The sequence below is a fragment of the Pan paniscus genome, chromosome 19 (assembly GCF_029289425.2).
Source record: "Pan paniscus chromosome 19, NHGRI_mPanPan1-v2.0_pri, whole genome shotgun sequence".
Classification (NCBI taxonomy): Eukaryota; Metazoa; Chordata; class Mammalia; order Primates; family Hominidae; genus Pan; species Pan paniscus.
In genome coordinates this window covers 78,443,724-78,464,686 of record NC_073268.2, presented here as the reverse complement: position 1 = coordinate 78,464,686, position 20,963 = coordinate 78,443,724, and the positions used below count along the sequence as shown (strand labels likewise).

Sequence of the window (20,963 nt, the reverse complement as noted above, 5' to 3'; positions counted from 1 at the left end):
TCAAGCAGTCCTTCTGCCTTGGCCTCCCAAAGTGCTGGTATTACAGGCATGAGCCACTGCACCTGGCTTGTAGTGTTGTTTTTATTTGATTTTTATTGCTCCCTCTTGATACTAAAAAAAAAAAGTTCTGTTGCAGAAGATATTGGTTATGAGAGTAAAGGAAAATAAAGCCTGGTCACCTGAGACTTAAAAGACTCTGTACAGAGTTTCTGTTTTCAAGAATTTCAGTGTTGGCTGGGCGCGGTGGCTCACGCCTGTAATCCCAGCACTTTGGGAGGCTGAGGCGGGCGGATCACGAAGTCAGGAGATCAAGACCATCTTGGCTAACAACGGTGAAACCCTGTCTCTACTAAAAATACAAAAACAAAATTAGCCAGGTGTGGTGGCGGGCACCTGTATTCCCAGCTACTTGGGAGGCTGAGGCAGGAGAATGGGAAGAACCCGGGAGGCAGAGCTTGCGGTGAGCCGAGATCGGGCCACTGCACTCCAACCTGGGTGACAGAGTGAGACTGTGTCTCAAAAAAAAAAAAGGAGTTTCAGTGTTAACCCTGCTATCCTTTTAGAATATGAAATTGATCATGTACTACTCTTACAACAATATTTTGATAATTAAATGTTTTCCTGTGTCTGTGGGCTAATAAGCAGGTTAAAACTACTTAAAAATCCTGTTCCAACAATGTGAAATCTGAGGTTTTTTTACATCCAAATTTTTTGTTTAAGTCATAGACAAAACATATGTGAACAGACTGGTTATGCAAGCAGAACGTAGTAAATTTTTATATGGGAACAGTTGCATCCTCACTCTAGTACAAAAAATAAAAATTTAAGCAATTTATAATACTCTTCATATTAACGAAATGTGGATGTTTTTAAATGATGTCCAGTGATAAGGTTTTATGAGAGTAGTATACTTACACATTACTGGCAATAGTGTAAATTGCTAAACTTTAGATGGCAGCATGACTATATAGCTAATGAATACTTCCATAGTTTTTGACTTGTAACTCAATTTTTATGAATTTGTCCTTAAAATGTCAGTCATTTATATACATGAAATATGTAAAAATGAAAAGACTTATGGTGTGAGGGTAGTAGAATTATAGATAATACTTAGGGTTTTTTTTTCCTCAGTGTTGTTACTTGCTTTTAAATAAAAGGGGAGAAGATATCTACAAGGAGTTATAATCTTAGGAAACGGGTTTTGGAGCAGGAATTTTAACAGTAATCAGATCCATGTAACTTAAATGTGTGAGTTTCAGTAATTACTGAAATGTGGCTAGTGAACTTGTTGGACATTTTGGTTTAGAAATAAATCTCAGAAGTTAGATTAAAATGGCAAGTTTTGTTTCTTTTTTTAGTGATCTCTTTTTATCTTTTAAAATAATAGGTTATCAAGAACAGCAAGACAGACATCCCAGAGCTGGAATTATTTCCCCGCTATCTTCTCTTCCTGAGACAGCAGCCTGCCACTCGGACACAGCAGTCTAACATCTGGGTGAATATGGGTATGATGAGCCTGAGAATGTTTCCTCAGCATTTACCGAGAGGTAACTTAAGAATGCAGCAAGAATACCATGCATTTCCTTAAAAAAAAAAAAAAAAGGTGAAAACTACGTTGCTCGAAGTCTGGTGCCACTGTATTGATACACATTCCCATCAGCTTTCCTACAGACTCAGTAATTAATTTTTACAGGGCTTAGATCTGTGGTCATGCAGAAGACTAGATGAGGGGTTGAAGCAAACATTCCAACAGCAAACTGAGATGGGATGTTTCCTTTTCTACTTACGAAGAAAATAAATAGAAATATATTTTACATGCTTTATTTCTTTGAGACAAGCCATTGTAAATTGTTACTAGACTAAGTAGTAGTATACCAGTCATTGACTGGTCTTTTCAACTCCACTCAAATTTGTAAAAAGCAATTCCTTTTATACTATCATCTTTTTTGTTTTTTAAGGTTTTTGTTGTTGTTTGGTTTTTTGGCAAAACTTGATACATTTCTCATGCTTGATCTAAAGAGGCTTTACATAAGAGACAGAGAGTACAGAGCAAAAGGCATATTTTTGAAGATTAAAGTGATATATTTGCTTTGAAAAAACATCAAGCCTATCAAAATGACATATAAAGTAGTTCCCATTTTAATGTATAACATGCAAAAAGTTCCCCTTTCATTTCTCCATAAGGTTAAACTTTATTGATGGGCAAGACTTGCTCTGTGCTTTTGCTTTGCAAATGTTTGAAATTATTCTTCAGCAGTAAAGAAATAATAAGCTGAGCACAGTGGCTCATGCCTGTAATCCCACAATTTGGGAGGCTGAGGTGGGCAGATTACTTGAGGTCAGGAGTTCAAGACCAGCCTGGCCAACATGAACCCTGTCTCTACTGAAAATACAAAAATTAGCTGGGCGTGGTGGTGCTGTAATTTCAGCTACTTGGGAGGCTGGGGCAAGAGAATCGCTTGAACCCAGGAGGTGGAGGTTTCAGTGAGCCAAGATCACACCGTTGCACTCCAGCCTGGGTGACGGAGTGAGACTCTGTCTCAAAAAATAATATTAATAATCATGAGCAACCATTTACACAAATTCTCAGACTATGTTAACAATACCAGCATGTTATTATAATTTAAATAACTTAGTATGCAAGAACTACCTCTAAACCCTGACCAAAAGAAGTACTTGCTCTCCTTTGAAATTGAACAAAGTTAGTTTTGTATCTTCATTAAAGGTTATATTCATATAATATATGAAGATTCTTTTATTTTTTTTTTTTTTCGAGATGGAGTCTTGCTCTGTCACCTAGGCTGGAGTGGAGTGGCACAATCTCGGCTCACTGCAAGCTCCGCCTCCCAGGTTCAAACCATTCTCCTGCCTCAGCCTCCCAAGTAGCTGGGACTACAAGCGCCCACCACCACACCTGGCTCATTTTTTGCATTTTTAATAGAGACAGAGTTTCACCGTGTTAGCCAGGATGGTCTCGATCTCCTGACCTCGTGATCCATCCACCTCGGCCTGTTTGGTAAGAATTCTTTCAATAGTGTTTTGTAATAATTATAGCAAAGCATTGGCCCCCGTCTACCAAACTTTGTCTTTGGGGAAAACAGCAAAATCAAAGAACAGTGAGGCTGGGCATGGTGGCTGATGCCTGTAATCCCAACAGTTTGGGAGACTGGGGAGGAAGATCATTTGAGGCCAGGAGTTTGAGACCAGCCTGGGCAACATAGTAAGATCCTGTCTCTACAAAAAATTGTTTAAATTAGCTGGGCAAAGTGGTGTGCCCTGTAGTCTCAGCTACTCAAGAGGCTGAGGTGGGAAGATCTCTTAAGCCCAGGAGTTCAAGGCTGTGGTGAGCTATGATTGTGCCACCATACTCCAGCCTGGGTAACAGAGCAAGAGCTTGTCTCTTAAAAAAAAATAAAAAGTGAAGGAAACCATTTTTTAAAAAAGGAACAGTGAGATAGAACCTTTATGAAACATTCTTGATTTAATTTTCCATTAGAAGGATTAGCCTTGTTTCCATGGCACCCATTACAACTTTTTCAATTCTCTTTGAAAGATAACATGAGGCCAGGTGCAGTGACTCATGCCTGTAATCCCAGCACTTTGGGACTCCGAGGCTGCTGAATCACCAGAGGTCAGGAGTTCGAGACCAACCTGGTCAACATGGCGAAACCCCATCTTTACTAAAAATACAAAAATTAGCCATGTGTGGTGGCAGGTGTCTGTAATCCCAGCTACTCGGGAGGGTGAGGCATGAGAACTGCTTGAACCCAGGAGGCAGAGGTTGCAGTGAGCCGAGATCGTGCCATGCACTCTAGCCTGGGCAACAGAGCGAGACTCTGTCTCAAAAAAATATATAAAAGAAAGATAACATGAGAGGCAAGATGTGTTGTTGCGCTTTTAGTAGGTATTCTTTGTAACTCTTGTGCTGATCCTAGATTTTTGCTGCTTCTATAAATTCCACTAGATTTGTTGGTGCTATTCAAAAGCACAAAAGTATGTATAGTAAGTGGCTGCCTGCTTAATGAGCTATGCTATAAAAACTTTCTAAAACTCAAATTTTCATATTGTGGCTTAGGACAATAGAGATTGACTTGAATACTATACTTATATGCTTCTGAATCCTAGAACTGCGTATTTCAGATGCTCCAAATTTGGTTTTATTTTGAAATTTTATTCCTTGCTAATTAGTTGTGAAATCAATCATTAATCATTTTAAAATTTATAAAAATATGCTTTCTTGCTGTAATCTTACAACTAATCCTAAAATGTATAATTGGAGAAATTTGCTCTTTTGTTTTCTTTTAGAGATTATCCTTTGCTTGCTGATTGTAAAAGATTTGCTTGCTATGTGTTTAAAAACTGATCACGGTTTGGGTTTTGTTCTGCCATAACATGATGTTCATCTTTCTCAAATACTCAATTTATTACAACTGTTTACTAGGCTCTTTTATTCCTTTTGAAGTGACAAGTATTCAAACCTTCTTACAGTTACAATTACTTAAATGTAGCCTTTTCTACAGACAAGGCTATAGAAGTCATTGTTTTTTAGGTGACTTTTTAGCCTGCCTTAGGTGAGGGAATTCCTTTTCTGAAGTTCTAAAAAAGTAGATGATGCACATATTTTCTCAGCTTTATTTAGTGGGGAAGACTCATTAAAAGCATGTTTCAGGAAGAAAAAAGCTAACTCATGATTGAATGGGTAGAAAATTATTTGGAATGTACATTATATTGATAAGTTTATATTTTTAAGTTGGGTTGCTCAATAAAATACAGCCTCAGCAGAGAAGACTATTTTAAGCCACAGTTTTGTCTAGATTTTTGGCGGAATAGTGAACCAGGGTTTAATGATGTGTTTTTTTTTTGCCACCTCTCTTTGATTTCCATAATCTCTTGTCATTTCATACCCCTCCTCTTTTGAAGTATGTAGTGAGACTTGATATATTCTTCCTTCACTCTTTACTCTTTTCCCCTGTATTACCACTCTTCTTGTTTCTACCTTTAGCCCTTCAGGAATTCAAGGTCATGTCTGTCGTCATCTTACTGGGTGGACAGGCTAATATGATTTTTTTTTTCCTTATTGGGCACTTGTTTATTTGGCCATGGGAAACTTCTTGGCTTCAATTTGAAACTCTGTTTTGACCAAATGTGGTAGCTCACACACTTGTAATCTCAGTTTGTAATCCCAGAACTTTGGGGGGCCAAGGTGGGAGGATTCCCTGAGCCCTGGAGTTCAAAACCAGCCTGGGCAACATAGAGAGACCCTGTCTCTACTTGGGAAGCTAAAGTGCGAGGATCACTTGAATGAGGGAGGTTGAGGCTGCAGTGAGCCATGATTGCCGCACCGCACTACAGCCTGAGCAACAGAATGAGACCTTATCTCAAATAATGATAATAAAAAACTCTGTTTGGCTATGTAGAGTCTATACCTATTTAGAATTTTATGTCAAATTCTCTTTTTTTAAAATTGATATGTAATAGATATACATATGTTTTCTGGTGCAGTTGTACCACTGTGCCAGATAATTCAGCTACTTAATGACTGAAAGTGATGGGATTAGTGATTCAAAGAAAGTTTAGGAAAGTGGACCAGGTGAATCCAATTATCTATCTGTGGGATTCAAATCCCATCTCATTTTATCTCCTCCACTGAGTTTTTTTTTTTTTTTAACTCTGTCTTAATTTTTTTTCCACTGAGTTTTATTTCATTTTGCTATTGACTGTGACTCAGCTGAGTGCAGCCAGATATCAATGCCAATTGTTTTCTGGCATGTTCCTACTCTTCTTGGTATCTAAATATTGCCAATAATTTGGACCTTGGGCCTTGGGCCTTTGCTCATCTTTTCAAAGTCGAGGCTTTGGACTCACTTTAAAACACCTGGAAGGCTGGGCTTGGTGGCTCACACCTGTAATCCCAGCACTTTGGGAAGCCGAGGCAGGTGGATTGCTTGAGCCCAGGAGTTAGAGACCAGCCAGGGCAACATGGCCAAGACCCTGTCTCTACCCAAAAATGTACAAAAATTAGCCAGATGTGGTGGCGTGCGCCTGTAGTACCAGCTACTCAGGAGGCTGAGGTGGGAGGATTGCTTGAGCCCTGGAGGTGGAGGCTGCAGTGAGCCAAAATCACAGCACCGCACTCTAGCCTGGCAGCATAACAAGACTCCATCTATTAAAAACAAACAAACAAACAAAAAGAACTTGGGTCTCCTGCCTGCACTTTAAAGCTTTTTGGTGCTCTTCATTTATAAAATTATTACACCTGTAATTCTCATTTCTCATTATTATTTCCTAAAATAGTATGGTCCCCATTGCTGAGAGGGGTGCTCCTTTTTCATATCTGCCTTTTTTCTTACTGTGATTACTGTAACCATAGGAAATGTACCTTCTCCGAATGCACCTTTAAAGCGGGTATTAGCCTATACAGGCTGTTTTAGTCGAATGCAGACCATCAAGGAAATTCACGAATATCTATCTCAAAGGCTGCGCATTAAAGAGGAAGATATGCGCCTGTGGCTATACAACAGTGAGGTAAGAGGCATCTCAGAGTCATGGAGAGTCTGATTGTTGGTATTTGTTTAATTTTAAATAGTAAAAGAAATTTGCTAAACTTCTTTGTATTGTTCCAATTTTAGTACATATGTTGCCAAAGAGCACAAGGCTAATTAAGTGTTAAATCATATTTCATGAGTATGGGATTTTACCTATAGTAATTATGCTAAAAGCCATGTCTAGGATATCAGTGAAAAGTTCATCTTTTAAGTTACTATATGTATACTTGTAATATTTGTCTCTGAGATCCATAATAGCAATTGATCACCATGGACAGTACTATCTTTCAAAGATTATTGTTACATATAAAGATTACATGTTACAAAGATTATATGTTACATTATAAACTAATGGTGTGGCCGAGCACAGTGGCTCACGCCTGTAATCCCATCACTTTGGGAGGCCGAGGTGGCTGGAGCACCAGAGGTCAGGAGTTTGAGACCAGCCTGGCCAACGCGGTGAAACCCTGTCTCTACTAAAACATACAAAAATTAGCTGGGTGTGGTGGTGTGAGCCTGTAGTCCCAGCTACTCAGAAGGCTGAGGCAGGAGAATTGCTTGAACCCAGAGGCGGAGGTTGCAGTGAGCCGAGATAGTGCCACTATACTCCAGCCTGGGCAACAGAGCCAGACTCCATCTTTAAAAAAAAAAAAAAAAAAATTATTCATGTAACCAAACGCCACCTGTTCCCCAAAAACCTACTGAAATTTTAAAAAAGAGAAAGATAACGCTTATGAAGTACACATTGTCTTTCTCTCATACCACCACCTAAGTTATAAATATTTGTGAACAACTATAGTAGGCCAGATATTTGTGATATGTTATATAACTACAAAGAAGTTTTTTTTTTTAATTGTTACTCATTTTTATCTCTGTATTTGTTTCAAGTTTACTAACCAAATAACAAAAACATTTCCTCCTCCTTACACAGAACTACCTTACTCTTCTGGATGATGAGGATCATAAATTGGAATATTTGAAAATCCAGGATGAACAACACCTGGTAATTGAAGGTACAAGATGGAAGCATGCATCTATATTAAATTTTCAAGGGGAAGAATTTAAAGAGTTACTAATAACCCATTTTATAATTTTCTCCAAAACAACTATTATTTGATTATTATGTTTTTATGATAAAGAAACCCTTTGGAAAAAAAAGAAAAAGAAAACCCTTTGAACTCTTATGTAATCCTACCATACAATTTAGATTGCTTTAAAGGGAAAATATTCTGTTTTTAGTCATTGACTGACAAAGGATGGGAATGGTAGATAAAAAACAAGTGAATTCAGTTTACACATTTATAGTTCCTTAAAATTTTCAAGTTGCTGCTTTGAGTTTGAGTAAAGAGAACAACTTTCTTGCATAGTTAGTAGCACAGGCTTTCATTAGTCACCAACATTGGCTACTCACTGACAGAGCTACTTGTATATTCATAGATTTACACACTGGCATGCACATGCCATTAAAAACTTTTTAAGTGTATCTTTTCCCATCAAGTTTTGTGGCAACATTGTTAGCTGCCTTTGTATTAAAATGAATAGGCTGGGCGCAGTGGCTCACGCCTGTAATCCCAGCACTTTGGGAGGCTGAGATGGGTGGATCACTTGAGGTCAGGAGTTCCAGACCAGCCTGGCCAACATGGTGAAATCTGTCTCTGCTAAAAATACAAAAATTAGCTGGGTGTGGTGGCACGTGCCTGTAGTCCCAGCTACTCAGGAAGCTGAGGCACGAGAATCAGTCAAGCCCAGGAGGCAGAGGTTGCAGTGACTCAAGATCACATCACTACACTCCAACCTGGGGGACAAAGCCAGACTGTCTCAAAAAAAAAAAAAAAAAGGAATAAATTACTCTGACAGTTGTTACAATTTAAGAAAGAATTGTAATTTCTAATGTTTTAAGTATAAGAAATTCCATTGTTTCTGAACTTTAATTACTTCTGTAGATGGTTGAGTATAATTTTACTTCAAGTAGGTAATTGAGGGATGAGATTATTCAAACCAAGTGACTTTAAAGTCCTCAATATGAAGAGTAGGAATGGTTTTAGAGCCAATTACAGGCATGTGCTGCAAAAAGATGTTTGTCAACAAAAGACCTGTATACAGCAGTGGTCCCATAAGATTATAATACTGTATTTTTAGTTGTGCCTTTTCTATGTTCTAACATGTTTAGATACACAAATACTTACCATTGTGTTACACTTGCCTACAGTATTCAATACAGTAACATACTGTACAGGTTTGTAGCCAAGGAGCGACAGCCTATACCATACATAGCCTAGGTTTGTGTAGGTACACTCTGTGATGTTCACACAAAGACAAAATCACCTAATGATGCATTTCTCAGAATATAACCTCGTCGTTAAGCAATGCATGTACTAAAATTAACTAGATTTTAAAACTTCTGATTTAGGAATAAGATGTCTTTAAAAAAAAAGCAATCAAATGGGTGTAAATTAGATTGATAAGAAATTAACACGTTCCTATCTGTCCTTCCAGTTCGCAACAAAGATATGAGTTGGCCTGAGGAGATGTCTTTTATAGCAAATAGTAGTAAAATAGATAGACACAAGGGTAAGTCTCCAGTATTATTTTTTAAAGAGATTATTTTAAATGTATTCTTTTTTTTTTTTCTTCTCTCAACTATTAAAGTGCTAACAACTTTTGGTTTTCTAGTTCAAAAGTAATTAGGGCCTTCTTCTTTTTCTTTTTTCCTGAAGCAGCATTTGATGTTGGCAAACCCACCATCAAATTATTTTCTAAATTTCTTTCTAACTCTGCAATTAAATAATTTATATGTTTTAAAAGACATACTAGAAGAAGAATTGTTTGAATTATTTTGAAAAATCATAGCAATTAAAAAGAATAATTGCTGCTTCTGGGTTACAAATGAGCATGGATCATCACTGTTGCCAGACACTCCATGAAAAGCCTTCTCTAGCATTTCAAAGACCTGCTAGAGAATTATTAGCACCATTTAGCTGATTATGAGAGTTATAAAAAACCTTTTCATTGAATATAAGTAACTGTTTGTGCCATGGCATATTACTACAGCTAAGCTTTGGTTCTCATATTGTTTGTTCCAGTTCCCACAGAAAAGGGAGCCACAGGTCTAAGCAACCTGGGAAACACATGCTTCATGAACTCAAGCATCCAGTGTGTTAGTAACACACAGCCACTGACACAGTATTTTATCTCAGGGAGACATCTTTATGAACTCAACAGGTAATCTTTCTGGAGTCACTGGCCTCTTAACCTGTGACTTTGATATAAACCCAATATTACCTAAATTTCCTCTTTTTTCACCCTGTGGGAGAAAGATTTTATCTTATTTGCCCTATTTAATATGAAATAGGCCAAGGAATACATCTCTTGTTTCAAAAAGAAAAGATATTTTGATGTGAGATGCTAGGCATTTTTGCACCCACATGATTGTGATTTATGAGAATCTTTGGCAACAAATTTTCCTCTCAAACTTCTAGGACAAATCCCATTGGTATGAAGGGGCATATGGCTAAATGCTATGGTGATTTAGTGCAGGAACTTTGGAGTGGAACTCAGAAGAATGTTGCCCCATTAAAGCTTCGGGTAAGCAGGTTAAAATAATATAAAAGTATTTAATTCCTAATAGTTGTTTAATCATTTTTCTCTACTTGTTTTTTGTGTTTAGCCTTTTAGCTTAATAAATGTTTTTGGATCCTTCACTTGGTATAAACAAAAGGTCAAATTCTTTTGCTTGTTTAAATATATGCAAAATACTACTGTATATGTAGTGGGTAGGATAAAGACCAAAGGTATACTCTAAATTCGGGATGTCATTCATTTTACTAATTTGTCAAACATCTTATATGAAGAGTAAACCTTTTTTGGTAATACTTCACTATTAGCAGTATTCTAACTGCAAGGTGGACCTCAGAGTCTTATTAATTACATCCAATCCAATCCATTTTCAACGTAACTAAGATAGTTCTATCTGTAGAATACAAAGAAGTAGGCTGGGCGCAGGGTCTCACGCCTGTAATCTCAGCACTTTGGGAGGCCGAGGTGGGTGGATCACTTGAGGCCAGGAGTTCAAGACCAGCCTGGACAACATGGCGAAACCCTGTCTCTACTAAAAAAAATTAGCCAGGCATAGTGGTGCATGCTTGTAATCCCAGCTACTTGGGATGCTGAGGCATGAGAAATGCTTGAACTTGGGAGGTGGTGTTTGCAATGAGCCAAGATCACACCATTGTACTCCAGCCTGGGCAACAGAGTAAGACTCTGTCTCCAAAAAGAAAAAAAAAGTAGAAGGATGAATGAATGAAACTAATGAATATAAGTTTTATATTAATATCAGATGTAGTAGATTTTAGTGAAATTAGGATTATTCATTATTTTTATTTAAATACAAAGCAAAAGCTTTTTATATTACAAATTATTAACTATAACAGCTACACATTTGACTACTTACCTCTTGCCAGGCACTATTCTAATTAATTTATATCCTCAAAATAATTCTATAATATAATGCAGTTAATAAAAGTTAGGATGCAACAAGACCAGAAAATGTAATTGTTGAAGACAACATTATATTATATAAAGTAATATATACACATATTATTTTATACATGTTATGTATTATTATATGCACATTATTTTATGCACATGTTATGTATATACTATGTACCTATAAAATATACATATTTTATGTGCATATAAAAATGTAAAACGTTATAGAACAGGATCTTTCAATGTGAGCAAACGCTGTTTTAATATTTCTGCCTTAAATAACATCTGTGTGCCTGAAGAATAGTTTGCTTACATGATACTGAACTGAGGACACAGTATTGCACAGTATTGGCCAAAATACTTCTCTTTTTGTTGGGGGGGTCATTTGACATTAAGATTCAAAAGATTTCATGATTATCCAAAATATATTTGTTGAAATAGAGGCAGACTAAGTACTATACTATTTATTTTCTTACAATGGCTCTGATTGGATTATAGGACATATTCATTCCAAATTTTATGGGTAGGAAATAATGACTGTGACTTCTCTTATATTTATAGTGGACCATAGCAAAATATGCTCCCAGGTTTAACGGGTTTCAGCAACAAGACTCCCAAGAACTTCTGGCTTTTCTCTTGGATGGTCTTCATGAAGATCTTAATCGAGTCCATGAAAAGCCATATGTGGAACTGAAGGACAGTGATGGGCGACCAGACTGGGAAGTAGCTGCAGAGGTTTGTCAGTTTTGAGTTTCTAATGTAAGCAATAGACAAAATGTTCTGGCCACAAATACATGTAGCACAACTTAAATGCAAACTAAACTATTCTGAGATCAGAACTTTACTGCAAAAATGAATGAATTTCTATTTCTGTGCTTAATTCTTATGCAATAATGCCAAAACAAAAATACGTTTAATGAAAATAGAAAACTGTTGCCATTTCATATTGTAAACTTTATGGGACTGGATGTAGGAATAATTATCCAGTGGAATTTAAAGAGTCCCCATAATTGCTAAAGTAATGGATACAGTGACCTATAGCCATGCTTTATACTTGTTAATGGACAAATAACTTTAATATTTACCATTGTTACCTTGATAAGAACAAATGAAAAATAGGATTTTCCATCTCAATTTAATATTTTATGTTAAATGAAGAGTAAGGATTATATTCTTTACATTTAAATCCAATATATTCAACTAGTTTCTTTGAATTTATATAGAAATGCCTCTCTTTTGGATTTTGAGAGAAAATTCTCATCTTTTTTATTGCTAGGCCTGGGACAACCAACTAAGAAGAAATAGATCAATTGTTGTGGATTTGTTCCATGGGCAGCTAAGATCTCAAGTAAAATGCAAGACATGTGGGCATATAAGTGTCCGATTTGACCCTTTCAATTTTTTGTCTTTGCCACTACCAATGGACAGTTATATGCAATTAGAAATAACAGGTAGGTCAGAAAGTTCTGAAAAATTACTTGACTCCATTAAATTTACTTTATTTAAATAGCCTGAATTTGTAAGCATAGTTATTTGTTTACAAATAAAGACCGGTGGTCAGCATATTATAATTGAGCAACCTAATTTTAGGCATGACTTGAGGTTTGAAAGATGTAGATTGGGGCATGTTTTTTTGGTTTCAAATATGCCAGCAACTCTCTTTAAAACCCTGCAAAGCCACTCATACTTTTATGTCAGATGAACACCAAAAAAATACTGATTTCACTTAATATTATCCCTAAGCACCATCTGTTTTAGTGTTTACACATAAAATAAAAATTCTAGGCTGAAATATTTGCTATTATATTTACGAGTCAGATATATCTGTACACAGCATTTAAGACTTTCAATGAAACCTGCATTTTACCAATAAAAGATCTTTTCTCTTTACTAGTGATTAAGTTAGATGGTACTACCCCTGTACGGTATGGACTAAGACTGAATATGGATGAAAAGTACACAGGTTTAAAAAAACAGCTGAGTGATCTCTGTGGACTTAATTCAGAACAAATCCTTCTAGCAGAAGTACATGGTTCCAACATAAAGGTAATATTAACTATTCTAAGAAACTTTTGATTCTATCCTCCAAAGATGACATTTTTCTCAATTATTATGATCAATTGTTAGGTTATGTGACCAAGAGAGATACTAAAACATAACGAAAACTGAACAACAACAACAACAAAAAACACCAAGTTTTCCAACCCAGAAACCTAAGAGTTTTCTACCAGAATAAAGGGATAATACTGATGGTGGTATTTTTGAAGAAGGGAAATAAGTAAGGCTGCCTATATGGAGTGTTCTAGCTGTGTCACTATAGTATAGGTTTCCACCAAAGACTGCTGCTGTTACCAAAGCCTGCTGCTATTACACTTGACAACTCTTCTGTATTACCGCTGTTAGTAGAATTATTCCTAGGTTAAAGTATTTTATGTATTTATGAATGTGTGTTTTTAGTATTTATGAATATATATACTTGGTCTTTTAACACACTAAGAAATTAAGAGTAAAGACAAATTGACACCAATCATGTCTTTCTACATACCAGCTGGGGAAACAAATAATCTAATAAATATATTGCCTACTCTAAATTAAGCTCCTGCAACTGGTATTATTTATATTCATCTTTGGGATTTCTGAACACACTCTCACCTCATTGACAGTTTCTTAATATGAAATGCAAAAATGGAGTCTCTGAGGGTTGGAATTTAGATCCCTGAAACGGACAAAACTGAAGTCAGTCATATATAACACACTTCTTCCTGTGAAAAGAGATAATAGTTCAAAAATTGAGGTTAGTTTTCCGTTATTTTTATCAAGCATTCATCCTTTATGTAGTTGAAAAATTATTCAATCATCTCATTGGTTTTACGGATGAAAGCGCCTAAGACATTCTTTTGAAATATGTTAGAGAGAGAACTTTTCCATTTTATCTGAAACATCTTCCCCTTCTCATCTTGCTGCTGTTTCTGTAGAACTTTCCTCAGGACAACCAAAAAGTACGACTCTCAGTGAGTGGATTTTTGTGTGCATTTGAAATTCCTGTCCCTGCGTCTCCAATTTCAGCTTCTAGTCCAACACAGACAGGTAAGATAGAACTAGAACTCCTTCTCATGATTGCTCCTTTAAATATTTGCCTAAGAGTTGTCAACTTTTTTATATTTGTTCATGCTGAGGATATGATAGCAGAAGAATTTTGGAACCCAAGGGAAACCTTACTGATTATTCCATATTTTTTCGACGAGAAACCTAAAATTTAGAGAACCCAAGTGACTTCAGTTAGATAGGTAGTCGTTAGCTAATATACTCTTGGAATTCAGATCTCTTTGAACTTTTATCTAATACTAACATGGCAACAGCTAGTATGAGAGGAACATACTACCAGAAAATATAAACAATAGATATAGCTAGAAAGAAATCCAACATTATATGTAATTTAATGTGGTCACTCACTGAGTCCTTTTAGCCACTAGTATGCTTTGTCTATTCTCTATATTACTTACAATTAGGTTAATTAGGCTAATTCCCCAACTATAAAGGGCTTTATGAGGCTCCCCTCATTGATGTGTAGTAGGTAGATAGTCCTGACGGTGAGTTGGTGGATGTTCTAATTTTAGTTTTAGTTTAGAGCATCACTGTCCAATAGAATTCTGCAGTGGTGGAAACTTCTGTGATCTTTGCCATCCAATACAGTATCCACCAGTCACGTGGACTGTTAAGCGCTCGAGATGTGGCTAGTGTGAGGGAGAATAATGCATTTTTAATTTAATTTAATTTAATTTATTTATTTTGAGAAACGGTCTCACTCTGTCACCCAGCCTGGAGTGCAGTGGCATCATCTTGGCTCACTGCAGCCTCTGCCTTATGGGCTGAAGCAATCCTCCCACCTCAGCTTCCCAAGTAGCTGGGACTACAAACGTGTACCACCATGCCCAGCTATGGTGTATCTTTTGTAGAGATGGGTTTTCACCATGTTGCCTAGGCTGGTCACTAGCTCCTGGGTTCAAGGCATCTGCTACCTCAGCCTCCCAAAGTGCTAGGATTACAAATGTGAGCTGCCTCATCCAGCCTAATTTAAATTTTAAATGCAACATCTGGGTAGAGGTTACTGTATTGGACAGTGTCTTCAAAGGCGAAGAGAAGGAAAAGAAAACAAGTGGTAGAACTGTTTGTGTGCTACAACATGGTGCTGATACAAGTTTCTCCAAAAATTCTGCTTAATAGTTTCCAGCAGTTACTCTTTCTTTTTCATTTGGTCAAAAGTGTGAGTTACGGAAGTAAAACTGGAAAATTAAAATCTTCCAATAAATCTATAATTATTTATACTGTGATTTCTCCCTGCCCTGTGTTAAGAGACTACATTGTCTCTGGTCCTCAGGATACTTGAGAAAAGAGCAAAGATGAAAATACCACAAGCTTATGATGCTGTACTTATCTTTGAATTTGTAGATTTCTCCTCTTCGCCATCTACAAATGGAATGTTCACCCTTACTACCAATGGGGACCTACCCTGACCAATATTCATCCCCAATGGAATGCCAAACACTGTTGTGCCATGTGGAACTGAGAAGAACTTCACAAATGGAATGGTTAATGGTCACATGCCATCTCTTCCTGACAGCCCCTTTACAGGTTACATCATTGCAGTCCACCGAAAAATGGTTAGTTAAATGTTAGGCAACTCACTGCCAGTCTTGCTAGTGTCATTTGTGAAATAGTCATTTTCTGTCTTTGCAACATCATTGAATGCATTTTCTTCTCTTCTTTTCTTTAATTTTTTAAAATTTAATAATTTTACAAATTTTATTTTTTTACTTTTTTATCCTGTCCTCAAAATCTGTTGCTGTGAATGCATTTTCAATGTATTATATGTGCTAATATAAGTGATCAGAGCCAGGATTTAGTATTACTCATGGTGGCTAACGTATGAAATGACATTCCTTATCCGTATATTAAGAGGCAACAGGATAGTCAGTGCATCTGAGTACTACTTTCTTTAGAAATTTGTGTCTCCTGGCCGGGTGCAGTGGCTCACACCTGTAATCCCAACACTTTGGGAGGCTGAAGCAGGAGGATCACCTTAGCTCAGGAGTTCAAGGCTAGCCTGGGCAACATAGTGAGACCTCGTCTATTCCAAAAAAAAAAAGACTTTTTTTTTTTTTTAACTAAGCAGCCATGATGGTGTGTGCCTATAGTCTCAACTATTCTGGAGGCTGAGGCAGGAGGATCACTTGAGACTAGGAGGTCAAAGCTGCAGTGAGCCATGCTTGCTTGCCCCATGCATTCCAGCCTGGGCAAGACCCTGTCTCAAAAAGAAAAGAAAAAGAAAAAAAAGAAAGAAAATGGCCAGGTGCGGTGGCTCACACCTGTACTCCCAGCACTTTGGGAGGCTGAAGCAGGGGGATCACCTGAAGTCAGGAGTTTGAGAACAGCCTGGCCAACGTGGTGAAACCCCATCTCTACTAAAAATAAAAAAATTAGCTGGGCATGGTGGCATGGGCCTGTAGTTTCAGCTACTCGAGATGCTGAGGCAGGAGAATTGCTTGAACCCAGGAGGCAGAGGTTGCAGTGAGCGAAGATTGCGCCACAGCACTCCAGCCTGGGTGATAAAGTGAGACTTTGTCTCAAAAAAAAAAAAAAGTATCTCCTAAGCCAGGCATGTTTAGGAGGATCCCTTGAGGACAGGATTTTGAAGCTATAATATGCTATGATGCTCACACCTGTAAATAACCACTCCACTCCAACCTGGGCAATAAGTGAGACCTTGTCTCTAAAAAAATTAGAAAAAAACAAAAACCAACACACACAAAATTTATGTTTCCTGTGTGTTTGTGTAGGTATGTATATCTTCACTGCCACATAAATGCGGATGGCTTCGGAAAAGTTTTTTGTTTTGGGGTTGGTTTTTTTGTTTTGTTTTGTTTTTTTTCTTAGAGGATACAAGAATGTTCTTGAGGAAAATCAAGTTGTGCGTAATTCCTCTCTTGATAGTCTAATATATAACTATTGCATTAAAGGTTGACTCTTTGGTAAAAAAGAAAAAGGAAGGTTTGAAAACTGTGGTCAGTGGATAATTGTTAAAGAGGTAGTCTTCGGGTATAGTGGCAACTTGGTAGAGTAGAAAGGGCACTGAACTAGGAATTTAGCAACCTATGTTTTAGTTCTAATTCTGCCACTAGATAGCTGATTGAGCTCTTTGGACTTTAGTGTCCTAATTTTATAAAGTAAAGGAAAGGCCGGGCACAGTGGCTCACACCTGTAATCCCAGCACTTTGGGAGGCTGAGGCGGGTGGATCATGAGGTCAGGAGTTCGAGACCAGCCTGGCCAAGATGGTGAAACCCTGTCTCTATTAAAAATACAACAATCAGCCAGGCATGGTGGCACACGCCGGTAGTCCTAGCTACTCAGGAGGCTGAGGCAGGAGAATCGCTTGAACCTGGGAGGCGGAGGTTGCAGTGAGCCGAGATCGTGCCATTGTACTCCAGCCTGGGCGACAAGAGCAAAACTCCGTCTTAAATAAATAAATAAATAAATAAAATAAAGGAAAGCAGGGCTTCTAGATCAAGTAAATTGATTGTATAGCAGCAACAAGAGAAAATGAAATTGTAAAAAAGGTACTGTATTGGTTTTCTTAGGACTGTTATAACAAATTACCATAAATTTGGTGGCTTTAAACAACAGAAATATATTCTTTTTTTTTTTTTTGACGGTCTCGCTATGTCGCCCAGGCTGGAGTGCAGTGGTGCAATCTCCACTCACTGCAGCCTCCGCCTCCCGGGTTCAAGCAATTCTCCTGCCTCAGCCTCCCAAGTAGCTGATACTACAGGTGCACGCTGCCATGCCTGGCTAATTTTTGTATTTTTAGTAGAGATGGGGTTTCACCATGTTGGCCAGGATGGTCTTGATCTGACCTCGTGATCTGCCTGCCTCGGCCTCCCAAAGTGCTGGGTTTACAGGTATGAGCCACTGCACCTGGCCCAGAAATTTATTCTTTCACCTTCTGGAGGCCAGAAGTCTGAAACTAAGGTTTCTGTAGGGTGGGGGCTTCCTCCAAAGGTTCTAGGAGAGAATGCTTTCTTGTCTCTTCTAACCTCTGGTGGCTCCAGGCATTCTTTGGCTTGTGACTGCATAACTGCAATCCCTGCCTCTTCATATAGCCTTCTCCTTCTCTCTGTCTTTCTCTGATAAGGATACTTATTGAATTTAGGGCCCACCCAGATAATCCAGGATGATCTCGTCTTGACATCCTCAACTTAATTACATCTACAAACATCCTTTTACCAAATTAGGTCACATTTACTGGTTCCAGGGGTTAGAACATGGATATATGGATATACTGTTTTAGAGGCCACCATTCAACTCAACTACAGATATTATTTATCTTAGTATCAAAAAAATTAAATGCTGAGAAAAAATTAAGTACCTAGGAATAAACTTTAAAAATGACACATAAGACATCTATATAGAAAATAAAATATTGATAGAAATTAAAGAAGACTTAAATATTGGAAGGAATAAACCATGTTCATGGATTAGAAGACTCAATATTTTAAGATATCAGTTCTCCACAAACTAATCTACAGATGACTTAATGCACAATCCCAATAAAAATGCAAAGTCTGCATGTGTGTGTGTGTGTGTGTGTGTGGTGTGTGATTTGATAAGCTGATTCTCATATGTGGAAATACAAAGCACCAGGAATAACCAAGATACTCTTGAAGAAGAATAAGATATGAGGATATCATCAAGATTGGATATCATCCAGATATCAAGATTTATTTCACAAAGATATGATATTTAAAATAATGTCATATTGCTACAAGAAAAGACAAGTAGACCATTGGGATAGAAGAGAGAGCCCAGAAACCAGTTCACAAATGTATGAACACCTGATTTATAACAAAGATAACATTGCAGAGAGGTGAGAGAAAGACAGTTTTCTCAGCAAGTGGTGCTGGGACAATTAGATATCCATATGAAACTTGGCACCTACCTTTCACCACAATTCCAGGTGTTCTATAGAGCTAAATTTGAAAGCAAAACAATGAAATAGCCCTTGGAAGATAATACTGGTAAATACATTCCTGACGCTACTCATATAAAAGAATAAATTGGACTTCATTAAAATTGATAACTTGGCTGGGTGCGGTGGCTCACACCTATAATCCCAGCACTTTGAGAGGCCGAGACGGATGGATCACAAGGTCAGGAGTTCAAGACCAGCCTGGCCAATATGGTGAAACTCCGTCTCTACTAAAAATACAAAAATTAACTGGGCGTGATGGTGGGCACATGTAGTCCCAGCTACTCGGGAGGCTGAGGCAGGAGAATCACTTGAACCCCAGAGGCAGAGGTTGCAGTGGGCCGAGATTATGCCATTGCATTCCAGCCTGGGCAACAGAGTGAGACTCCATCTCAAAAAAAAAAAAAAGTGATCAACGACACTAGTAATCAGTGAAATGTAAATTAAAACAATATTATGATATCAGTGCACTCACCTGAACAGGTAAAATTAAACAGACTGAGAGGGTTGCTAAGTAGAGCAACAGGAACTCTCATACCATGCTGATGAGAATATAAATTAATACAACTACTTTGGAATACAATTTTCTAGTTAAAGACAAGCAGTTCTACCTGTAGGTATCCACCCAAAAGATATGTGTACTAGGAGATATGTACAAGAATATTCGTAGCACCATGTTCTATAGTAGCCCCAAAATGAAAACATTGCATGTCCATTAGTTGTAGAAGGGATTGGGAAGTTGAGATATATTAAGATAATGGAACATTATACAGGAATGAAAATGAATGGATTTGTAGTTATATCGAGTATAAATGAATCTCGTAAACCTAATGTTGATGGAAAGAAGCCAGACACAAAAGAATTAGGCTAGGCACGGTGGCTCACACCTGTAATCTCAGCATTTTGGGAGGCTGAGGTGGGCCGATTGCTTGAGCCCAGGAGTTTAAGACCAGCCTGGGCAACATGGTGAAACCCCATCTCTACAGAAAATACAGAAATTAGCCAGCGTGGTGCCACACACCTGTAGTCCCAGCTACTCGGGAGGCTGAGGCAAGAGAATCTCTCAAGCCCAGAAGGTGGAGGTTGCAGCGAGCTGAGATCACACCACTACGCTCCAGCCTGGATGACAGAGCTAGACCCTGTTTCAAAAAACAAAAAACAAACAAACAAAAATGAATTAAGTAATTCTATTTATAAATATAAAAACTTTTAAAACAGGGAAAATGAAATCTAGTGTTTATTTACTTGTGCATAGGATATAAAACTGTAAAGAAAAGCAAGAAAGTGATTACTGTAACATTTAGAATAATAGTTACCTTTGTGAGGAAGGGAGAATTTGTGATTTGGAGGAAGCAAATGGGAGGCTTTTGAGTGCTCACTATATTCTGTTTCTTAAACTCAGTGATAATGGAAAGCTAGTTGCTTTGTGATAATTATTTGAAATGTACTTTTTTTTTTTTTTTTTGCAATGGAGTTTCACTCTTGTTGCCCAGGCTGGAGTGCAGTGGTTTACAGGTGTGAGCCACCACACCTGGGAAGGCCAAGATTTCTATGTTAACTTTGTCTATCACTAAGCTAAAAAAAAAAAGAGAATTCAGGGCAGGGAAGGTGGGAAGCCCTGGGGGAAGGGGTGGCTGGGAGGAGGCCTCAGCCCCAGGGGAGCTGCAACATAGACTGAGACCCTCACATGTTTGGCTCTGTGTCCCCACCCAAAACTCATCTGGGACTGTAATCCTCCTGTGTCAAGGGAGGAATCTGGTGGGAGGGGATTGGATTTGGGGACAGTTTCCCCCGTGCTGCTCCCCGGATAGTGAGGTAGTTCTCAGGAGAGCTGATAGTTTCAAAGTGTGGCACTTACTGGTTCTCCACTCACTCCCTCCTGCCGTCTTGTGAAGAAGGTGCCTGC

At 37.9% G+C, this 20,963-nt stretch overlaps 1 protein-coding gene across 2 annotated transcripts; it reads left to right on the top strand.

Annotated features, from left to right (window-relative positions):
- The first annotated feature begins 1,282 nt into the window (after positions 1-1,282).
- Positions 1,283-17,975, top strand: LOC117976579 (ubiquitin carboxyl-terminal hydrolase 32). 2 transcript variants are annotated; one of them, XM_034942646.3, is made up of 11 exons: positions 1,283-1,547; positions 6,371-6,525; positions 7,477-7,558; positions 9,042-9,116; positions 9,629-9,767; positions 10,025-10,130; positions 11,595-11,768; positions 12,310-12,484; positions 12,928-13,079; positions 14,009-14,120; positions 15,483-17,975. In XM_034942646.3, the coding sequence occupies exons 1-11, from the start codon at positions 1,502-1,504 to the stop codon at positions 15,545-15,547; spliced, it is 1,281 nt and encodes a 426-aa protein (XP_034798537.1). In that variant the 5' UTR covers positions 1,283-1,501; the 3' UTR covers positions 15,548-17,975. The 2 variants fall into 2 exon arrangements, with proteins under 2 accessions (XP_034798537.1, XP_063455384.1); XM_063599314.1 differs by having other exon boundaries at positions 1,289-1,505; positions 15,483-17,554.
- Positions 17,976-20,963: the final 2,988 nt, after the last annotated feature.

Excerpts from the sequence above, each read along its gene's own strand:
- LOC117976579 (XM_034942646.3), top strand. The coding sequence starts at position 1,502 with ATGGGTATGATGAGCCTGAGAATGTTTCCTCAGCATTTACCGAGAG. Across the intron at positions 10,131-11,594 it reads TTGCCCCATTAAAGCTTCGG|TGGACCATAGCAAAATATGC; the intron begins GTAAGCAGGTTA and ends TTATATTTATAG. Across the intron at positions 11,769-12,309 it reads ACTGGGAAGTAGCTGCAGAG|GCCTGGGACAACCAACTAAG; the intron begins GTTTGTCAGTTT and ends TTTTATTGCTAG.